The sequence below is a fragment of the Phlebotomus papatasi genome, chromosome 3 (assembly GCF_024763615.1).
Source record: "Phlebotomus papatasi isolate M1 chromosome 3, Ppap_2.1, whole genome shotgun sequence".
Taxonomy (NCBI): Eukaryota; Metazoa; Arthropoda; class Insecta; order Diptera; family Psychodidae; genus Phlebotomus; species Phlebotomus papatasi.
Genome location: NC_077224.1, coordinates 42756303 through 42775943, shown reverse-complemented (window position 1 = coordinate 42775943; position 19641 = coordinate 42756303). Strand labels below are relative to the sequence as shown.

General features: G+C 33.2%; 1 protein-coding gene across 1 annotated transcript; it reads right to left on the bottom strand.

The window, feature by feature from the left end:
- Positions 1-81: 81 nt before the first annotated feature.
- LOC129805739 (transmembrane protein 165) lies at positions 82-16732 on the bottom strand. The gene is made up of 6 exons (XM_055853860.1): positions 16329-16732; positions 15604-16261; positions 12023-12427; positions 7071-7349; positions 2965-3150; positions 82-361 (listed from the first exon to the last, which is right to left on the bottom strand). Exons 2-6 carry the CDS (start codon positions 15742-15744, stop codon positions 176-178), a joined length of 1197 nt encoding a protein of 398 aa, XP_055709835.1. The 5' UTR covers positions 15745-16261; positions 16329-16732; the 3' UTR covers positions 82-175.
- Between the last annotated feature and the right edge of the window lie 2909 nt (positions 16733-19641).

Here is a 19641-nt window from a genome sequence, read left to right as displayed (position 1 = left end):
TATCGTATCCCAGGTTGTTCGATATTCGATATATCGCAATGGCGCGAAATTCAAATTTTCAGGTGGAGAAGAAAATCATTCTTTTTCTAAAATAAATTTCTTATATTTTTTTTCATATAATTTACAGTCTGACAACAGTTTTGAAGGACACAGGCAATATTTATACTAATTTTACTTAGTTTTCCTCTGAGTTGGGATTGAAGAACAGGGCGCTGAAGGCAAAGAGAAGGAAGACAACTCCGCCAACAAGGGTCACTGTCCTCACGGATATTCTTTGGGCAATCATGCGGCCTCCAATTACAGCCAATCCTGTACAGATACTGTGGCCCAAAATGCCACCCACCACGACTCCGTAAACATCCTGGAAGGAGAGGGAAAAAATACTTTTGCAATTTTTTTTTAAACTTTATAATGATTTCAGGAAATTGTTTATTTTTTATATTAATTTGTTTAAAAAAAAATAAGTAAAAAATAAGTATATCTTTATTTAGTTTTATGGATGAAAAATTTTTAATTTAATGGACGAAAAATGAATGACACTCCGATTTTGTAAAAAGTTTTGACAGAAACTTCACTTGTGTGTAAAAAAAAACGTGGCGGATGAAGACGCGTGTAGGTGTAGCGTAGAATTTTCAAAGTTTATTTGCTGGAATTATTCTCCTTATTACTTGCTAATTCTTAGGCTCGTTGTAATATCAACTCATGAACTAAAGAATAAGCTAAAAGGTAGCAATTATTATTTGTCTCACGTCCAGCCGGCAATTGTGACAAGTGACGAGCGTCCTGAGTAAGGTGAAGAACGCTTCGCTTGTCGAATTAGAATTCTAAACTCTTTAGTGCTGCAGGAGAATCCTTTGGATTGATAAACTATGGTGGTCACTCAGCCGGAAGTAAAAAAAACAGCAGAAATTGGTCTTTTCGACCGGATATTTACTAAAAGTTGTGGTTTATTGCTGAGGCCAACACTGGAGTTGGCCTCATATCAATGTCCAAGAAGGAGTACCCAAGTTTCCCTGTAAATCCTCATATAAAATAGTGGATAGACAGTGTGGACAAGATTTCAGTGACAAATCACAGATTTGACCACTGAGGAAGACGCGTTGAAGCGTCGAAAGCTTTGGCAAAGAATTTTGTCTTTTCCTGTCCTGAAAGGATTACTACACCCCCTGACGCACCCGGAGGGAGGTTATCTCCTTGACCTTCCTACTACTGTAATAGTTTACTCGATCGTACGCTCACAGTGACTGACTACATTATATCAGTATTAGGGGAGACTGGGGCAAAACTTGTCAAAACGCATATTTACAGTAGACTTTCGCAAATTTTAAGATCGGGCTACTTTTTAATTCGGGCAGCGGTCACATTTGAAAAAAGTTTGTTGTCATTTTTCAAGTTTGATTATGATTATCAAATGAATCAAATATGCTCAAATTTGGCATGGTTTGTCTTAGTTTTGATGTGATTTTGCATTATTGAGGGATTTTCATGCAATTTTCGTTATATATGAGTGTGTAAACTCAATATCTATATGCACATGAATAAAAATTTGTTGCATTTCAAAAAGTTTGTCGCCCGAATTTCTGTCTAATTCGGCTGACATTTCGGTCCCATATGCCCGAATTTGAGAGAGTCTACTGTAATTCTTTCACGAAAGAAGATACTGAAAGTTACATATGTAGAAATAATCTTATAGATTACCAAGATATGAAAACCACCATCAAAAATATATTAAAGCAAAACAGACGCAAGGACTGGACGGACGTTGACATGACTAATAAAGACCCAGAGAAAATAGTGTACCCTGACATGAATCGTAAAAATAGCTGTATTATTACAAGACTCCGAACTGCACATAAGAACGCAACGCATTCCTACTTGATGGACAGAACCGACCCTCCTATTTGTTCCATTTGCAGCGTCCTATTATCAGTAGAACACATCCTCGTCAATTGTCCCGAATACTCCCATCTCAGAGACAGAATTGGCATCTTCAACAGAGTTGAAAAAACTACTCGGTAACGATCTAGCAAATTTAGTTAAATTTACTCTTTTTATAAGAGAAACTAATTTAACAATTTAATCTTTACTCTCTGAATTGTTCCTCAAAATAGCAAATTCATCCATAGCACTTAGGTAAACTTTTGTTCTGTTCTTTAAATTATTTTTTTCTCATTTCTTAGATAATTTTGTAAGTAACTTTTCCATTTTTCAACAATGAATTAAACAGGTATAGATAGATATTTGTAATAGAATTGTAGCTCTATAATGTACCTGATCTTTTTTTACATGTATATGGCGTTTTGCCGATACATTACAATAAATAATAAATAATAATAATTCTTTCACGAGCTTTGAGAAAACTTAAACGTTTTATAATGAGCATACTCTTATAGGAAATTTACTGCTCTACAACATTGTAGAAGATTATTTTCCTCTACAGTAGACTCTCTCTCAATCGGGAATATGGGGCAAAATGTCATCCGGTTTAGCGATAGAATTGAGCGTCAAAGCCTTTGTAAATTCCACAAAAAGCGCTCATATATAAAGAATCACGATAAAATAGGAAGAACTACAGCGAATTTGAGCGAATTAGCTTCATAATTAAACGTGAAAATTGTCAACAAAATTTGTCGCCCGATTGAAAAAGAGCCAATTGAGTGAGAGTCTACTGTATCTCGAAAGAAATGAGATTTTCGAATCATTTTCTAAAAGTCGATTTTGTGGAGATTCTCAAAATTGCTCAAAATTTCCCCCATGTGAGTTGTGATAGTGTTAGACATAGTGCGGAGAGCTCGCATTAGTCCGGAGCCCGCACCAATCGATGTAAAAGCAGGTCACTACTAAATTTAGAAATAGGCTGTTGATTTTCTCATAACAACAACCAAAATAGTAAGTGTATAAGTCTTTTTTCTATATCTAAATCAATAAAAGTGATAGTTCTAATAAAAATAATACAATTCATACCTCTCGTGCACCTAGAATTATTGTTGTGAGCTGGGATCTATCGCCCCATTCTGCGAGGAAAGTCATTGTGAAGGCCTGCATGAAGATTCTCGAAACAACATAAGCTATACTTCTAGCCTTCGTTTTCCTCACAGTCCCTGATTCCGGATCTTGTGAGATCAGCATCGTGCTAGTTTCCTTATCAAACTGTTTGAAAAAAAATCCAAAAGAACAATTTTATAAACTATCATTCAATAAGAATTAATTAAAAAAGACTGCATTTTTTCTTCAAAAACTCAATGAATTTTGCTCAAAATTTGTTAAATACGTTTTTTTTTTGGTGTGATTTTGTGTGCGCAGGCGTGTACTAAAATAATAAAAAAAAACTTCTACTTAAACGTCTAAATTAACAATGTGTCACACTTAAGTCTTTGTTTTTTGAAGGGAAAAAAATTAAATAATTTTGTAGGACAGCCCAATGTGTAAAGCGATAAAAGTCCAAAGCCAATGTGTATTTACTTTTTAGCACAGAGAGAGAAAAAAGACAATAAAACTGGTGGAAGAAACTCAACACAGGAAAACATTTAAAGTAGATCACCAAAGAATAAAACACGATACCAAATATGGACAAAAGATCAAATCACGAGAAAAATAGAAATAAAATGTTTGCTTTTTTCGAACTGCAGTAGCAACTATTTTCTACGTGGACAATCTGTCTGTCTTCCAGGATACATTCATGGTCTATTGTCGTCTTTTGTTAAGGTACAATATAATGATTGCATAAGTTGTAATTAGAAAAAAATACAATGGCGATCGAAGAAAAGTGCAACATTCACTGTACTAAAATCATATAGAGCTTAAAATATTCAAATGGAACAATTATAGCTAACTTCAGATTGGTTGCTGTGCTGATATGTCATGAAAGACAAAATGGCGACAAGGACTTGATCAATATCGTGAAATTTCTAGTTTTATCAATTCAATACTAATACAAACAATATATTATTAAACATATCAGTATAAGACAGCCAGGAATTTATATAAGACACAGTTTGAATGAGTTCATTCATTCATTCATTTTATTGTCATCTCTGTCATATCAATCTGTTTACAAATTTACAAATGTTTAATTTAAATAGTGGGCCAGGCCGTAATGGTGTCTACCGTGTCTACACACTAGAAGCATTTTCATCAAAAATTGTCTTTTTAAAAAAAATCTGACGTTTTTGCTTAAAAGGATAGGGGAAATTTTCTTTAAAAAGGCTTTTTTTAAAGGTATTGCTCCTAGTGTGTAGAGGCCTTAAGAGAGAGAGAGAACAACCATCCGTCATGCTATAAAGACTTTTCGACTGATGTTGGAAATAAAATAGTCTATCTTTATGCGCCAGCGAAAGCATAAGACACGAGTTCTAAAGTCCATAACACTTCTTAAATTCCTGACAGAAAAAAAACTGGTATAAACGTTTTTTACATTGGACACTTTCGAGCTGGAAAAGGCTTAACAGAGGAAAGGCGCAAGCCTAATCTGGCAAACTATTCTAAGGGCATTGACAAACCTGAGGATTAGCTGAGAGACGGCTTAGCGTAATTTTATTCGACATAATGGTTAAACTTCATTTTCATCATTTTCCACTAAGTCGTCTCTCGACTTAAGTCGCAAGTGGTCTAGGGCATAAATTAAGTTATTCCTCTCCTTTCAATAGTGGTACAAGTAAGCTATATCTCGGATTATTTCAGATAATTTTTATGTTGACCTATTCTTGTAATAGTTATAAAATAAGCTTCAATTTTTATAATCTGGCTGAGAAAATATATTATATATTATAAATAAAAGGTATCAATCTATCAATTCATAGCACTCAGCTATACAAAAGTTAATTATATTTTAAGTTAGTTAGTTAGATTGGTAGATATGATTTTACAAAACAAAGTGTCTTAAGGTTGCCAGGGCCAGGTAATCAAATAACAAGTCTTTAGTTTACCCGACAATTTCAATATTGATCATATTGATAGATAGTTAAAATGTTGTATAAATTTTATTAGTTTCTAAGCTAGTAATTGGATAATGGTTAGTCAATTTTAATAAGTCGGCTATAAGTAAGTCACTTTTCAAATCGTTAATATTAAATAACCATGCCCGTCACATTCATAACAATGAATATCGTAATAATTACTCAAAGTGCCCAAATATAATTTATTCTTTCATTTTCAACATTTCAATATCTTGTCCCTGATCTAGTGCATTAACATTAAAATATTCAAGTGAAAAACAATTTCCAAAATAAATATTAATTTTGAATTTGAGTTTGAGCTGTGTGAGTCTCAAAAACACTTTTTATGAACTTGTTAGTGAGTTAAACGATTCACAAGCTCCTCGTTAATTTCCATACTGGACTTCGTCAATATTTACAAACATTTTACAAAAAAAAAACTCTGTCGATATGTAAGTTTAAAGAGTTGTTTTTTATAGTAAAAAGGCAAGAGAAGGATGACTTAATTAACATTCATAGTTACTTAGTTAACTACACTGAGAGAAATCCGAAAAAGCTAAAATAACATTCCGGAAATGTTTATTTTACCCTTATATTTTAATGTCGTAATATGATCGTGATAAATACGAAAATATTATGCAATTTTTAATGAAACCGAGTTTATTTTTTTGTGTATAAAGGGTTATTTGGAAAATTTATGTGCCATATCATTAAATTTACTGTTAGATGTTTTGGCTAATAGCGCTACAAATTCACACGAATTTTTCGCATGGCGCTTCACTTTAATATCAGTTTCAGGACATTTTTCATACTGCATCATTGACTGAAAGAAATCCGAAAAAGTTCAAATAACATTCCGGAAATGTTAATTTTACCCTGCAGTATTGATCGGAAATCGGTGTAAATATTATGCTTTTTAGGTGTATTAGGGGTTAAAGTTACCCTTCTTCATGTTAATTTTACCCTTTATAAGGTGTAAAATTAACATTAAAAAATGTTGATATATTATTACACCTAAAAAGTGTTAAACTTATGAGGAAAAAATTTAATTGCACAATTATTTTTTCTCAGTGTAGTTAGATTAAAAATTAGGGTACAATTAAAATTATTATCTTACTAGAGCGAGCTTCTCAATTCCTAAATGAATTTTTAAATAAAATTTAAAACTTTTTTCATAAAATGTCAAATTTATTGACAGCTTTAAAATAATGCTACAGTTCTGTCTTTTTATATGCACACTCTCTATATGCACAGCTTTTGTGTCGGTTGCATTCAAAATCAATTTGTTTACATTTTGACAAAGTAATAAAGAAAATTATTTTCTTGGTAACTAATTTTTCTCGTTTTTAATTATCTTAATTTTATTTTTTCTGTCTCATATTATATTTAAAATAACACGGGAAATTCTAGAACAATAAAAAAATGATAATTTATTAAAAGAAAGAAAAAAAAACCGTTGGGAATTTCAAAAAAAGTTGTGCATATTCAGAGAGAGAACTGTCAAAAAAAGTACCCAAACTGTGCATATAGCGAGACAGCACTGTATAAGCTTGACAATAAACTGAAATCGAAATGTCATAATTAATATTATCTGTCATAATTTTAAAGCCAGTTGCAAGAAATTGTAAAATTTTAGATAAACTTGCAAATTAAGCGTTAACCTTTAAGTCAGAATGGGTACATAAATTTTGACACTACATTTTGACATTTAATCTTCAAGTTAGGGGGAGAAGGGGCTACTTTGAGCTGTGGGGTTACATTGTTATACGAGTTTTTCGCATATTTTTAAAAGAAATTGGGTTTTAACATAATGTAATTTGGATAGACAAAACAATTGTGAATTAAAAAAAAAATAATTAAAAGGACCAGCTTCATCATATATCAATGTAGTCCCAGAGCTCAAAATAGCCCCACTTTTCCTTATTTTTTAAGAACTTAAATAAGTGATTTGTTTATTCTAAAATTACAACTAACTAAACATAGAACTTGTTTAAAAAAACTTATTTAAAATACTTCGAAAAACATTATGAATTCAAAATCATAATAATAATAGAGAAATGTTGCACTTTATCTATGATCGCCAGTGTTGAACAAGAGAAGATTACAAAAAAAAGGTTTATCAAAATGTCACCTAACCCGTGGACTTGTGGCTGCGCTCTTGGGTATTGGTGCAGTGCCAGAGATTGAGTTGTGCTCTGAGGAGGAGTGATTGTTCAATTGGCGCAATTCCACGCCATTCTCCTGGTTGTGGATCGAGATCGAGGGGCCACCATTGGTATTGAGCGACGACTGTCGTGAGCCCGAGAGGCTCGCCTGATCCATGGGGCGCAATTCGAGATCATCGGGAGCATCGTGAATTGAATGGAGTGACACAGCCGGCGACTGTCTCTGCTCCGTGTTCATGGAGCGAATGAGCTGCATAAGAGGATTTCTATTTTTCTTTTACCATTTTAAGCCCCTTCAATTATTTAACTTTTTTGTTCTATTTTGTGGAGATTCTTTCAAAATAGAATCCCTTAGTCTGAGTTCCTAACTTATAATGGAAAGCTTTCAATAAAATAAAATAATAAAGGATGGAGTGTACAGAAATTGTGAGTAACACGACGGCGCACATAAAAGATTCACTTTTTTGTTCTTCACTTATTATTATTTCGCCAATTTCCATCAAACTATAAAATTACCATTTCTTTTTCCTCCTCTATTTCAAGGATTATGTTGTACTCAAATTCGACACACTCTATCGATTTAACCTGACCTCAACTGATCCTCCTTGGATTCTATTACATTTTATTCATCATGAAACAAATCAATTGGACAAATCAAGCGAAAAATCTGGTTTTTGTGCACACAATTTGCCAAAGAAGCCAATTGGTGAGAACTACATAAATTGTATAAGAATATTAAACAACCAAGAAATACATTCGTGAATATTACATTGCTGAAACTTGCTACTTGTCAATAAACATTTTTACGATAAAAGGCTATTCACTCTTTGTTATATTGATTTATCATTTAACTATGTGCATAAATGGGCTATAAAGAGGGCAAAAAAAAAGTTTTCCAACATAACATTCTGGCAATTTGGGGAACTAGTGAGGAACTTGGAAAATTTAATTTGTTAATGTAATAAAAAGTTTCTTCAGGCAACTCAATGACGTCAATGAAAATCTGAAGAGTTAATATGGGACTAATAATAGCACAATTAAAATAAAAAGATTTTCTCGATAACTTGTTCACAGCTGATATTCTATTAATAATATAGCACTCTTAATAGATATAATTAGAAAATAGGAGACATTTTCAAAACAAGTTTATTTTCGAATATTAAAACTTTAAAAGAAAGAGTCGCAAAATATAATTTACTATAGGAATTAATTGCTTTTATTCTACTAATAAATAAGTTAAAATTTTTCCTAGAATTTCTCATGCTATGAAGTAGAATATAAGGTCTGAAGAGGTGTTTTCCACACAAGTATATGAAATTTGTATTAATATGGACATAAATTTCTCTAATGTATAGACGCCATTAATCTAGATTCCAGAAGAGCAATTGTGATCGCCGTCACGCGCTTTATCGTACGATTTAGCAGTAATTTTTATCATTGAAAATGTCAATCTTCGATTTTGGCGCTAAGCGACAAAAAACGAAGTTGGCAGCCTTGAGTCGCTCAGTCATATTAAATTGTGATTGCGCCGTCACCATATTTATCAGTGTGATAAAAATGTCGCTCAGTTTCACTCTTACAGTGTCCAAATATTACCGAATTTCCACGGGCTGAATTAAATATTTTTATTTTCGAAAACAGTCTAAATAGAACAAAAGAGATGATAGGTTTTTAAGAAAGCAAGTCGTCACAATTCACCTTTAATTTTATGTACATATTTACTTATTTTTTACTAATTTAGTGCATTTAGAGTGTGTTAAAAACACCCCTCTTATGCAATTCAAGTCAATCATAGTACAAAGTACTACAATTGACTACAATTCTCGTGTGAAATAGTAGTAGAAGTAAGTGGGGCACCTTTGAATGTGGGGCAGATTTGAAATTGGGATTTTTCTCTTATTTTTAAATGGTATTGAACCAGACCTTAATGGCATCTACACACTAGAGAAATTTATGTCCATATTGAAAAGGTTTTCCTACACAAGCGTAGGGAATTTGCTTCAATATGTACATAAATTTCTCTAGTGTGTAGAATCCATAATGTAATTTAGCTTTTCAATCTATTTGTGTAGCTCAATTATATCATGATAAGGCTAAATTTTATTTCAAAATTAGAGAAAAATCCCAATCTCAAAGTTACCCCATATTCAAAGGTGCCCCACTTTCCCCTAACACGGTAATTGTAAATAGTAATATTAACAACGATATTCGTAACAAAAAGGTCATTTTCCAGCTAGAAGTTGAATTTTCAATATTTTGGTTGAATATAGAAAATATTATTCTTTTATTTTTTGTGAATTCAGCTAGAAAATTTTAATTTTTTTATTATTATTATTTTTTTTTTTTTGAAATTCTAGTTTCGATTAAAAAGTGATTTTTTACCATGATAAATCCTTATCAATAATACTACTATAAATCATTTATTCATTCATCTTTTAGAGAATACGTAAAATAATTAAAATACGCAACCAATAATAATTTTAATAAAAATTTCCTTTTTCTTCTCTTGTGAAATCATTTACCGCGACGCGATCATGCTAATACAGTGCCCGCTTTGTAATGCGGATGATTGGGAGACAAAATGACAGATGTCCGCTTCGTTATCCGGATGGATTTTTTGAATTTGTTCAACGTCTCGAAAATATAATACAAGACTTTTTTGTATAATTAGTATTAAAGTTTTAAAGAAGATTAAGAAGACATAATTTAGTGAATTCTATGCTATTATACTTCATTTATTAAACAAAAACATCACAAGATAATTTATTTTCATTGGAGAACAGACATGCATACATAACCTCAAAATTATTTTATATGTAACTGTCGTTAACTCGTCCGGATTACGCCGATCTGGATTAGAGAGCGGGCACTGTATATATCACACGACTGAGCGACTCATGGCTGCCAACTTAGATTTTTGTTGCTCAGCGCTAAAACCGAACATTGACACTTTCAATATGGCGGAAAGTTTTCTATATTCACTGAAAAATAATTTTTTTTTTAGTCAGATAACTTTAAATCGGTATTTTTATGGAAATTGGAAATGAGTTTTTTTTTGCACAAATATTTTTTGTTGCTTTTTCTCTGACCTGTCACACAAAACTGGGAATAGCAATAAAACGAAGAGTCAAAATGAGTTCAAACTTTCAATAGATGTTTATAAGACTATTACCGAGGACACTATAGCACTTTTAAATAAATAAAACCTTTATTGTCGCTGTAAATGTGATTTTTGTGAAGACCGCCTGGAGGCGGTCTTACCCGTTAGAGGGTTAAAAGAGCTGAATTTGCGAAAGTCTACTGTATAAGCATAGCAAGTTGGACTGTCCTTAGATATTTTTCTGGCATTTTTTGCTAAACCGTAACCTTAATGAATTTTTATTTCAGTTTAAAATAAAGTGGATATTAAAAAAACAAGCTGCGTAAGTCGCGTATTAGATTTCTTTTTCTTCTGTTCTTTACGTTTTATTTCAGGGGCTGGACGTCATTTGACATCCACACAGAGCGCGATTGAATGTTTACAGTCGATAACGAAAATCAAGAAATCAATGTTAAAAATTCGAAATCGAAAATACAAAAATTCCAAGAGCTATGAGATCGCTTGAGTATTGAAAATAATGTTTTTCATACGTAATTTCCTATTAGAAAGCTGACTGATAAATAACCTTCACGGAAACAGAACTCGAGACCTAAGGTTTTGCTACTGACAGAAGCAAATATAATCAAGAGTACCTACAAAAATATTGAACATTTCAGTAATTCTAAAACACTTCCTATTTTTTCAGTGCTTTAGTCATGTATTTTGACAGTTTGTGGTCATTTTTAGAACGAATTAAAGAATATGGATCAGAATTTAAGTGACGCGCTATCTTTTGACAGTCCTATGACAGTAAGCGTCTTGAAAGCGGATTACTTCATGTAGTTGTTGGGAGAAGGACCTAAAGAAAGGCATGTCAGTATCTCTCATCATTTGGTCTTGAGGTCTAATTATAGACAGCTGGATGGATAAACAAAAATCGTTCTGCTATTTCCTTTAAAGTTAAACGCCAGATATATAAAAAATATGACAATACTTCCCAAAAACCGAAATTCTTGATCTGTCAATTTTTTTTTATAGAAATTTGTTTGTAAAATCCAAACACTCAGTAGAGCAGACCATGATCTAGAATTCGCAAATGCAAAATTATGTCTTAGAATTCTTAGACAATTGAAGAACAAGGTTTTGCCATTCTCTTGCTCAAAGATAAGGTTTTTTTTCCTGCAAACTTATCATAAAACAAGCAATTAGGGGCGGTATAATCGGCATAAAACACTTTTATCAGCTTCTATTGTCTTATTTCTGCGTGCTTTCATTCACAATATTTTCCACCAAATTAGCCCAATTATCAGATAATGTCAACGGTTTACTAAAATGTGATTTAAAATTTAATTTTTCAATGTAAGCTGCAAATCGTTGTACTTAAATGTAAACTTAAAAAATTATCATTGTGCTACGCTCTCTCGGGAATTGGACTTATTTTTCTCAGTAATTACAATTGAATTTTAAAATGTCTAAATTCAATTCAAATATAATCACATTATTTCATAAGAAAATCAATTTACAAATGTGCGATAAAAAGTCAAAAGAAAGTTAAAAATAATTTTAAAAAAGACGAGCAAAAAAGAAGAGATAAGTAGGGAAATAACACAGAGCCAGGCAAAAGAGTGTAAAGGAAAAAAAAATAGCACAAAATACGTGGGATTCACGGTCAGTGACTCCAAATATTTTCACACATTGGGCTAACACCAATTGATAGCCAGCCATATCGGTCACAGAAATAAGTAAATTTTATTTCCTTGCCACGAGGAACAGTTGAGGTCAGCTGATGGATTAGAGTTCAAAAGAAAGCCAATATAACGTTCGTATTATGGGGTTTGGCTCACCTCATCCTCACGCTTCCGGAGGTCCGACTGCACCTCCTCGAGCTCTTCCTGAGCATCCGAGGCGGACATGTAGTACCCGTCCTTTAGCATCTTCAGACCGAAGATTGCAAAGAGCGCGGTGGAGATGTAGTAAGTATAGACACGAGGGATGATTGTAGCAGCCATCCCAAAGACGGCCGAGAGAACGGTCATCAGGGCGAGCGCCGAAATTGCGCCCGCGAATACTGTGAGGCGAGGGTGTCTCATTGCCATAATGGCAGCAATGAAGAAGGTCTTATCACCAAGCTCAGACACAAGTATCACAGATATTGAGGCCAGGAACGCGTGCCAGAAGCCCAAATCGGCGGGAATGGTTGAGCTGCTGGCTCCACCTTCTGGTGCTGTGCCATCTGGACTGGGAAAATTCTACAAATTCCCATACACAATTCCATAAAAATCAGTATAATTTTGAGAATCAGGTATTTATTGAGGTATCGAGTGCTTCATGGGACTTCTCATTTGCAGAATTCAATTACTAAATAAACCCGTTTAATAATTTGTCTTCCGTTTCTTAATTGATTCGACGCCAACTTCATGTTAGTTTTCTGCAAGTTGGCAGCCCTGCTTCTTGCCAAAAAGACGACATTTTGGAGTGGCATTTTGGAATAAAGAGACGCGTGTGATTTTCCTCATTGCCTTTTCTATTAATAATTTAGAAATAAGAAGACTTTTGAAATAATTATCAACTAAAATCTTATTATTAGATTCATTAAAGAAATTCTTAGGGACATTTTTGGTCATTTTGAGCCGAATTATTGAATAATACTATTTAATTTCAGAAAAGTGAACACCAAGGGGTTTCAAACTCGGAATTACTAAGGTAAGAGCTAAAATATCGTGATTACGAATTCTCTTATTAAAACCTTTGTGGAATAAAATGCTTTTCTGAGATTCTTTACATTCTAAAGTTCTTTGTTTTGTGATGAAACTCAACCTCATCAATTCGTGCTTAAACATTTCGACACTCTTGTGACTTTTAGGCCCATAAAATCGATTTTCACTATTTAACGTCCATATTTTAGTTTCTCCGTAGTATAATTACAGTAGACTCTAGCTCTTTTAAGATCGGGCTACTTTTTATCTCGGGCAGCGGTTACATTTGAAAAAAGTTTGTTGTCATTTTTCAAGTTTGATTATGATTACCAAATGAATCAAATATGCTCAAATTTGGCATGGATTGTCTTAGTTTTGATGTGATTTTGCATTATTGAGGGATTTTCATGCAATTTACGTTATATATGAGTGTGTAAACTCAATATCTAATGCACATTAATAAAAAATCGTTGCATTTCAAAACGTTTGTCGCCCGAATTTCTGTCTAATTCGGCTGACATTTCGGTCCCATATACCCGAATTTGAGAGAGTCTACTGTACTTACAAAGGGAGAACAGAATAAGATATCAACTTGCAGTTTTCGGAAAAGGGCAATTATTCCATTCCTGAATAACCACAAATCTTATTCTTTCAATAATTTAACCCCTATGACTTGCAACCAATTCGAATTTTAGTATATGCTAGTATGATCTTATATTTGATAAAAAAGCTTTCTAAAACTTGAGATATTTCACTGAACCACTGCACAGTGGGGCCAAGACAGCGAAAACCTATTTTTCAACCATTTTAATCGAACCGAAATTATTTTTATTTCATTTGGCGTTAATTGAAGAACATTTTCCTAAATTTTCATTAAGATCGGTCAAAAATTGTGGCCTATAGAGATTCTTAAAGTCACCATTTACAAAATTTTTTTCGTCATTTTTGGCATTTTTAGCGACGTTTTCATGCACTCTAATCAAACCAACTTTTTCGTATTAAGTCTACCTTTTTATCAATAAATAGATCAAATTCCAAATATTCAGTGATTCAAAAACACAAATCACACTTTAGAACGCTAATTAACGACAATTAATATTAAACACATAAAAATTTAATATGCAATGTGATACCAGGGTAATAGTGTTATTCCAATGAAAAATTAACACAGCTGTTTAATACTTTACAGTTCTCAAGTGCTTCTGCATTGTTGACTTTTCTTTGCGTTGGTCCCTGTCACGACTGTTTGATGATTTTCGTACACGGCGAAGATTGGGAAAAGTAGTCAAGACAGGAATCAACATAAAGAAAAGTCGATAATGCAGAAGCACTTAAGAACAGTAAAGAGCTAACAAATGTTAGGTGTACAACCAGAGCCCCTTTTGATGCCTTCTACTTTGTGGGATCTCCTCCAGGCCTTATGCCTCTCCTCTGCCCACACTTGTGTAAAGTGGAGATCATTATGGTCCATTCTGAGGTTTGGGAGTGCCGTGGTGTAGCCAGGTTTGTCTGCTGTTCGGTGGCGGCGGGGGGCTTTGACCCCAGAGGCCCTCTGGCAACGGGGCGCCTGATCGCTCGCTTGGTGCTTTGCCTCTTCCAAACACATATGCTTTTAAAGTATCTTTTGCTCTGTAACTGATTCGCAAAGTTGTCTCATAATTTATCTATGGACACTACTTCCTTATGAATTTAACGAAATCCCTTTTTCTATGCTTTCTTTGCGAAAATAATATTCCATTTTCCCTCATTGTTTCCCTATTAATGTGTTTATTACAATTCCTTTTGCATTTTAGTTAAATCTTCTTTTATATTATATATATTTTTCCTTAATCTATAGTTTCTTTTTGACTCGTCGGCAGCGACACGAACTCCTTCACGGAGTCCAGCTGCTGATCTCTTCTCCATTTTTTGCCATGTTGACTGCCAATATTTGCTGTATTTTTTTTTACAATTTGTTAATGCTATGTGAACTTTAATTTGTTTTACACTGTTATAATTATTTTTGTTATGTCACTTATTGTAATATTAATATCACCGGCTTATGCGACTAGTGATCCGGGGTTTTCTGCTGTCTTACCCGGTGAAGTCGGCGGCAGACGCAAAAATGCAGATTGCCAATAAAATATTATTATATTATTATGTTCAATTTTCATTGGAATAGCACCATAACGCTTGTACTACTTCGTAGTCTTTTTTTTCTCTTTTCTCATCTAAAATAGTGAGAATATCTCATTCAGAATTCCAAATTAAAAATGATTTCGAAAAACCACATATTAACTTATTATATTTTAATGAAATTTTAGTAATTTGTAGCTTCGGTCAAAACCGTTCCAACAATAAGTTGCCAATAATCAGCTACCACAACACGATCGTTTCTTTCGAAAATTTAACTCACAATCGAATTAGCACGCATTTAGAGTCACAAACCTTTTGAAAGTTGTCAGTAAAGAATCTCAGTTTACCTCTTTTTATCACAAGTACTTAAACAAATACAGTCACTTCGCAACTCTTTCATTCTGCTACACCTGCGAAGTGTTTCTATGTTTGCACAAGAAACCACGTGGTACTCAAGAACTTTAGATGAGAAGCCCCTCACTGTTTTAGACAAATCTAGGCCTTTTCACTGCAAATTTTATTTTGTGGGAACAAGACCTATTTGGCGATTGGGAGATTTGCCACACTCGATAACCCTCATTACTCAATTGAAGTAGTTTTTTCGGTAGATTTACCACATTTGCTGAGTCAGTCACTTCTCCATCGTGTGGCTCAATGTCGCCAAGGACGAGTTTCGCGGTGAGACTCAGAGTCGTTGTGAAAATCACTAAATTCGCATAAAAGTGCCACCTAGGCACACTCCACCACGAAGTCATTACGTAAACTGATTCACTAACTATAGTTATCTGATAGTTTAGGAGAAAAACCGAGGGACAGAAAAACGACCTAGATACCCCAAAAATCTCTGGAAGATTTTTGGTGGATGGGAGGTGAATTGAGGTTACTTTAACGACGGAAGTTTAAGACGAAATTTCCGCATTATTTGCCACACTTTTCACAATACCAACAAGACAAAAGATCTCACTGTTTCTCGGTAAACACCATGCAAATGTCAACAATTCAGATTACGATTCTTATTGCACATTTTTTCATAGCGATAAGACGAGAATAACACGATTTTGCTGGAGAGGGGCGATTGTTTTGTCACCCAAATTTATGTTGGAAGCTAAACTTCAGGCTTGTTTGGATTTATGGTAGAAATTTGAGTCAAAACTTCGGAATGGTGAAAAATTTTAGTGAACTTTCAGTAGATAGCAATAGTGTGGTATGTGTGTTGGGTGAAGTGTCAGCCAAAGCGGCAGCGTTGGTTGATGCATAGGATGTAGACTTTGCCTGGAAGTATGCAAATTTTTTAATCAAGATGTTTGAATTTTCAACGGTAATAGAAATTATTGATTACTCATTAATTATATATATCTTTTTTGTTATCCACTCATTTTTGTGACAATAAACAATATATTGCGTAGCTGGGTATTGTTATTTCACAACATTATAACTTTTATTTATTCTCAATATTTCAAAATACAATAAGAACCATCTTCACGTGTTCACTAATTTTTAAACAAATTTATGATTTGAATTAATTTTAGTCTAGACGATAGATTAGATCAATAAGTACAAAGCCATAAGATAATAGAAACAGAGAGAATCCAAAAATACTTCAAATTTTGAAATATTCTTTATCACGAACTTTATCACGAAATTCAATGAAAGAAACTATTTATTAACACAATGTTGTAACGTAATTGAAGTTCTCTATAAACTATTTCTCGTTCATGATTGAGTCGAAGCTTTTGAGAGACTGGAGCGAAAGATAGCTTTATCAATGCGGAGTCATAGAGAGCTCCAAAATAATAATGTTGTTATCAGGTGGGACGAAAAAAGAAACAGTGAATGAGCATTTAATTGCCTACTGAACACTTACTGCAGCAAAAAATAGAAGAGGTAAAAATTTCTTTAACCCTTTACGGTTGAATCGGTTAATGAAGTCTTATAAAAAATAGTCTTTTAATGCTTCAAATATTATACTTTACACTCAATTTTACTTTCTTGAAGACCTAGAAGCTTTATATTAAAAAACATTATTTCTGTAGGGATACAAAAAGATTTTTCTTTGGCCACTTTACAGGAGAGCGACTTCAAGCTGTGACTTTACATGCTGTGTATAGGAATTTTAAGATTTGAAACGTCTCTATAATTCAGGGAATAATTAACTTTCCGGTATAATATTCACAGGGAAGGTAAAGGGTGTCAAGGAGTACCCGAAAAGCTAGAAAACGAATTTTGCAAAAAAAAATTGACTTAGGGAAAAGCGTGCTACCTTCGGACGACAGAAGCTTTGAACAATTCATTTTTAATGTGTTTTTAAGGGTTTACATGCGTCTCTCAAATATTTGAAAAATATTTTCTGAAAATTTCAAGTCAATCGGGGTAAAACTCTCGGAGGCAAAGCAGTTTTAGTTATGCATTCCGCCCGCGCGCGCATATTGTTTTAAAACTTTAAACGCGTTTTTCTCAAAACACCGTTTTACAATCCGGAAGTAAAGATTACGCAGAGTCTACTGAATCGATCTTTCTGAAATTTTGCACACTTATTTAGAGAAGTATTATCTAGTGTTTGAACGAAGGATTTGCACTTCCTTTAATCAGAACCATTTTTACAATACAAAATGTGTTGGAAAATAGGGTAAAATTGATATTTTTTTACAAAAACTTTTGCCAAAAATCCAAATTTTGTTTTTTTTTTTTCAAAAATCCTTCAAAATTCCTTTCACTTTGAAAAAATCGCAAACGAACAACATATTCGTTTTCAGGATATCCAAATTATACAGCAAACACACACTAATGCATCAATTTCGGAAAGTAAGTTAATGAAAATTGATATCTCCTGAAAGGCAAATATTTTAAAAACAGAGCTCAAAATTTCAATATTTCTTTTATTTTATTCCTTGCTCGAATTCCTTAAAACCTTTGACGTTTATTGATGTTCATGAAGGCAATCTATGATAAAAATTTGAAGCCTCGGTCTCTTTTTTCTTGGAAAATATCGAATTTTAAAATTTTAGAATTGACATATTTTGCCCCAGTCTCCCCTACTGGAGATTTATAAACTACTGTAGTACAATTGTAACGAATTTTTACTACTTCAAACACGGGGATTAATCTCTATTTTTCCACTTCAAAAGTGAAATTCATATAACTTTAATCTCTTCTCTGAATTAAGGGGTTTCCCCTAATTAAAAGGCTAAAAACGAACAAGAATTGTTCGTTGTTGTGTTGTTTATTGTTTTTTTCCTTGTGAAAAAAGTATTTTAAATCCAATGGTTTAATTAAAAGTGAAGTGCAATCATTCCCCTACAAGGTGAGTAAATCGATTTTCATGAAATAATAATATTTTATAAAGAAATTAGTGAATTTGTGGCTGTTTACATTTTGCTCTAAATGGGTGCTTCGCAAATCAATAATTTCTTTCTGTGAATCGCATTCTTCAGCACAGTTTTACTATTTTAGATGCCGAAGGGAACAAAGGAAAAGATTCCTAAGAACAGACCTCATACTAAGGAAGCTCCGGAGGCGGCAAGGCCAAGAAGAATAAGTGGTTGAAAGGAAAAGTCCAATTAGCGAAAAGGCGACCCACTTAGTGCATGCTAACTTGTATCAGTATCATCAGTATTTTATAAGAATTTCTTTTAATATTTTTGATAATTTTTTTTTATATTATGTTTCTGAATGAAACAGTGAATAATTCTGTGGATTTAGAAGTAAAAAAGAATTTCATCAGTCCAAAAACAAGCGTTTAAGTAGCACTCTACGGAAAACGATCCAATTACCCCACCTTACTATACATGTATACATGTGATGATAAGAAAATATTTTGTAATGATATACTTCAAAGAAAAGCAAGAAAAGTAATGTTCATTAATGACACCAACACCTTTTCAAGGCAATTCATTTTCATAATAAAATATTGCGTATTTAATCCAAATTAATTGTTTGTGACTTTGTGGAGTGGTGATTCGTATTTAATATTTTTCATGGATTTTCTATGTATTTTTCAACGATATGCCAGATGAAGAGGGCGAGACCAAAAACCTTAACCTCACAAAAAATAATTCCGGATATATTTTTTTCGTTTTCATTAGCGGTCCTTGAAGGGTTAATCAAGTTTTATAAAATGAATTATGAGCGATATAGACTTAAGATTACAGGTTAATTTTTTAAGAATGTGACGAGATTCATGCTCTTTTGATATGGGACTGATACAAAAGTGGAACATGTATTTATGAGCGGATAAGACAATCAAAATTGGAAATTTATCAGACAAGGTTTTTATTTGAGAAATTGTAGTAGGGTCGAAGGAACACCTGTTGGCATGGAAGACCTATTGACACTTTCGTCAAAATATTGAAATTTAATTGATGTATGTAATAAAATGTAAGTAACATGACGTTTTTTAACATTAAACCTACCGACCGTTTTTGGTCGTTTTTCGGTCAAATGACAAACCGCGGTAGGGTAAGGGCCTCGACAGACTTGAGGATTAGCCGAGAGATGGCTTAGCACAATTATATTCGCAATAATGGTTAAACTACTTTTGCATCATTTTCCACTAAGTCGTCTCTCGGCTTAAGCCGTAAGTCTGTCTAGGGCATAAGATACTTAACAAATTTGTCTTGGAAAAGAGCAAAAAATTAAAATTGAAACACTGAAAA

What these genes read in the sequence shown, in the direction of transcription:
- LOC129805739 (XM_055853860.1), bottom strand. Translation starts at nt 15,744, where the DNA reads ATGACTTCGTGGTGGAGTGTGCCTAGGTGGCACTTTTATGCGAATTTA. An exon ending in TGACTGACTCAGCAAATGTG is followed by an intron (nt 12,428 to 15,603) that starts GTAAATCTACCG and finishes GGGAATTTGTAG; the next exon opens with AATTTTCCCAGTCCAGATGG. An exon ending in GCGCAGCCACAAGTCCACGG is followed by an intron (nt 3,151 to 7,070) that starts GTTAGGTGACAT and finishes TTTTTCAAACAG; the next exon opens with TTTGATAAGGAAACTAGCAC.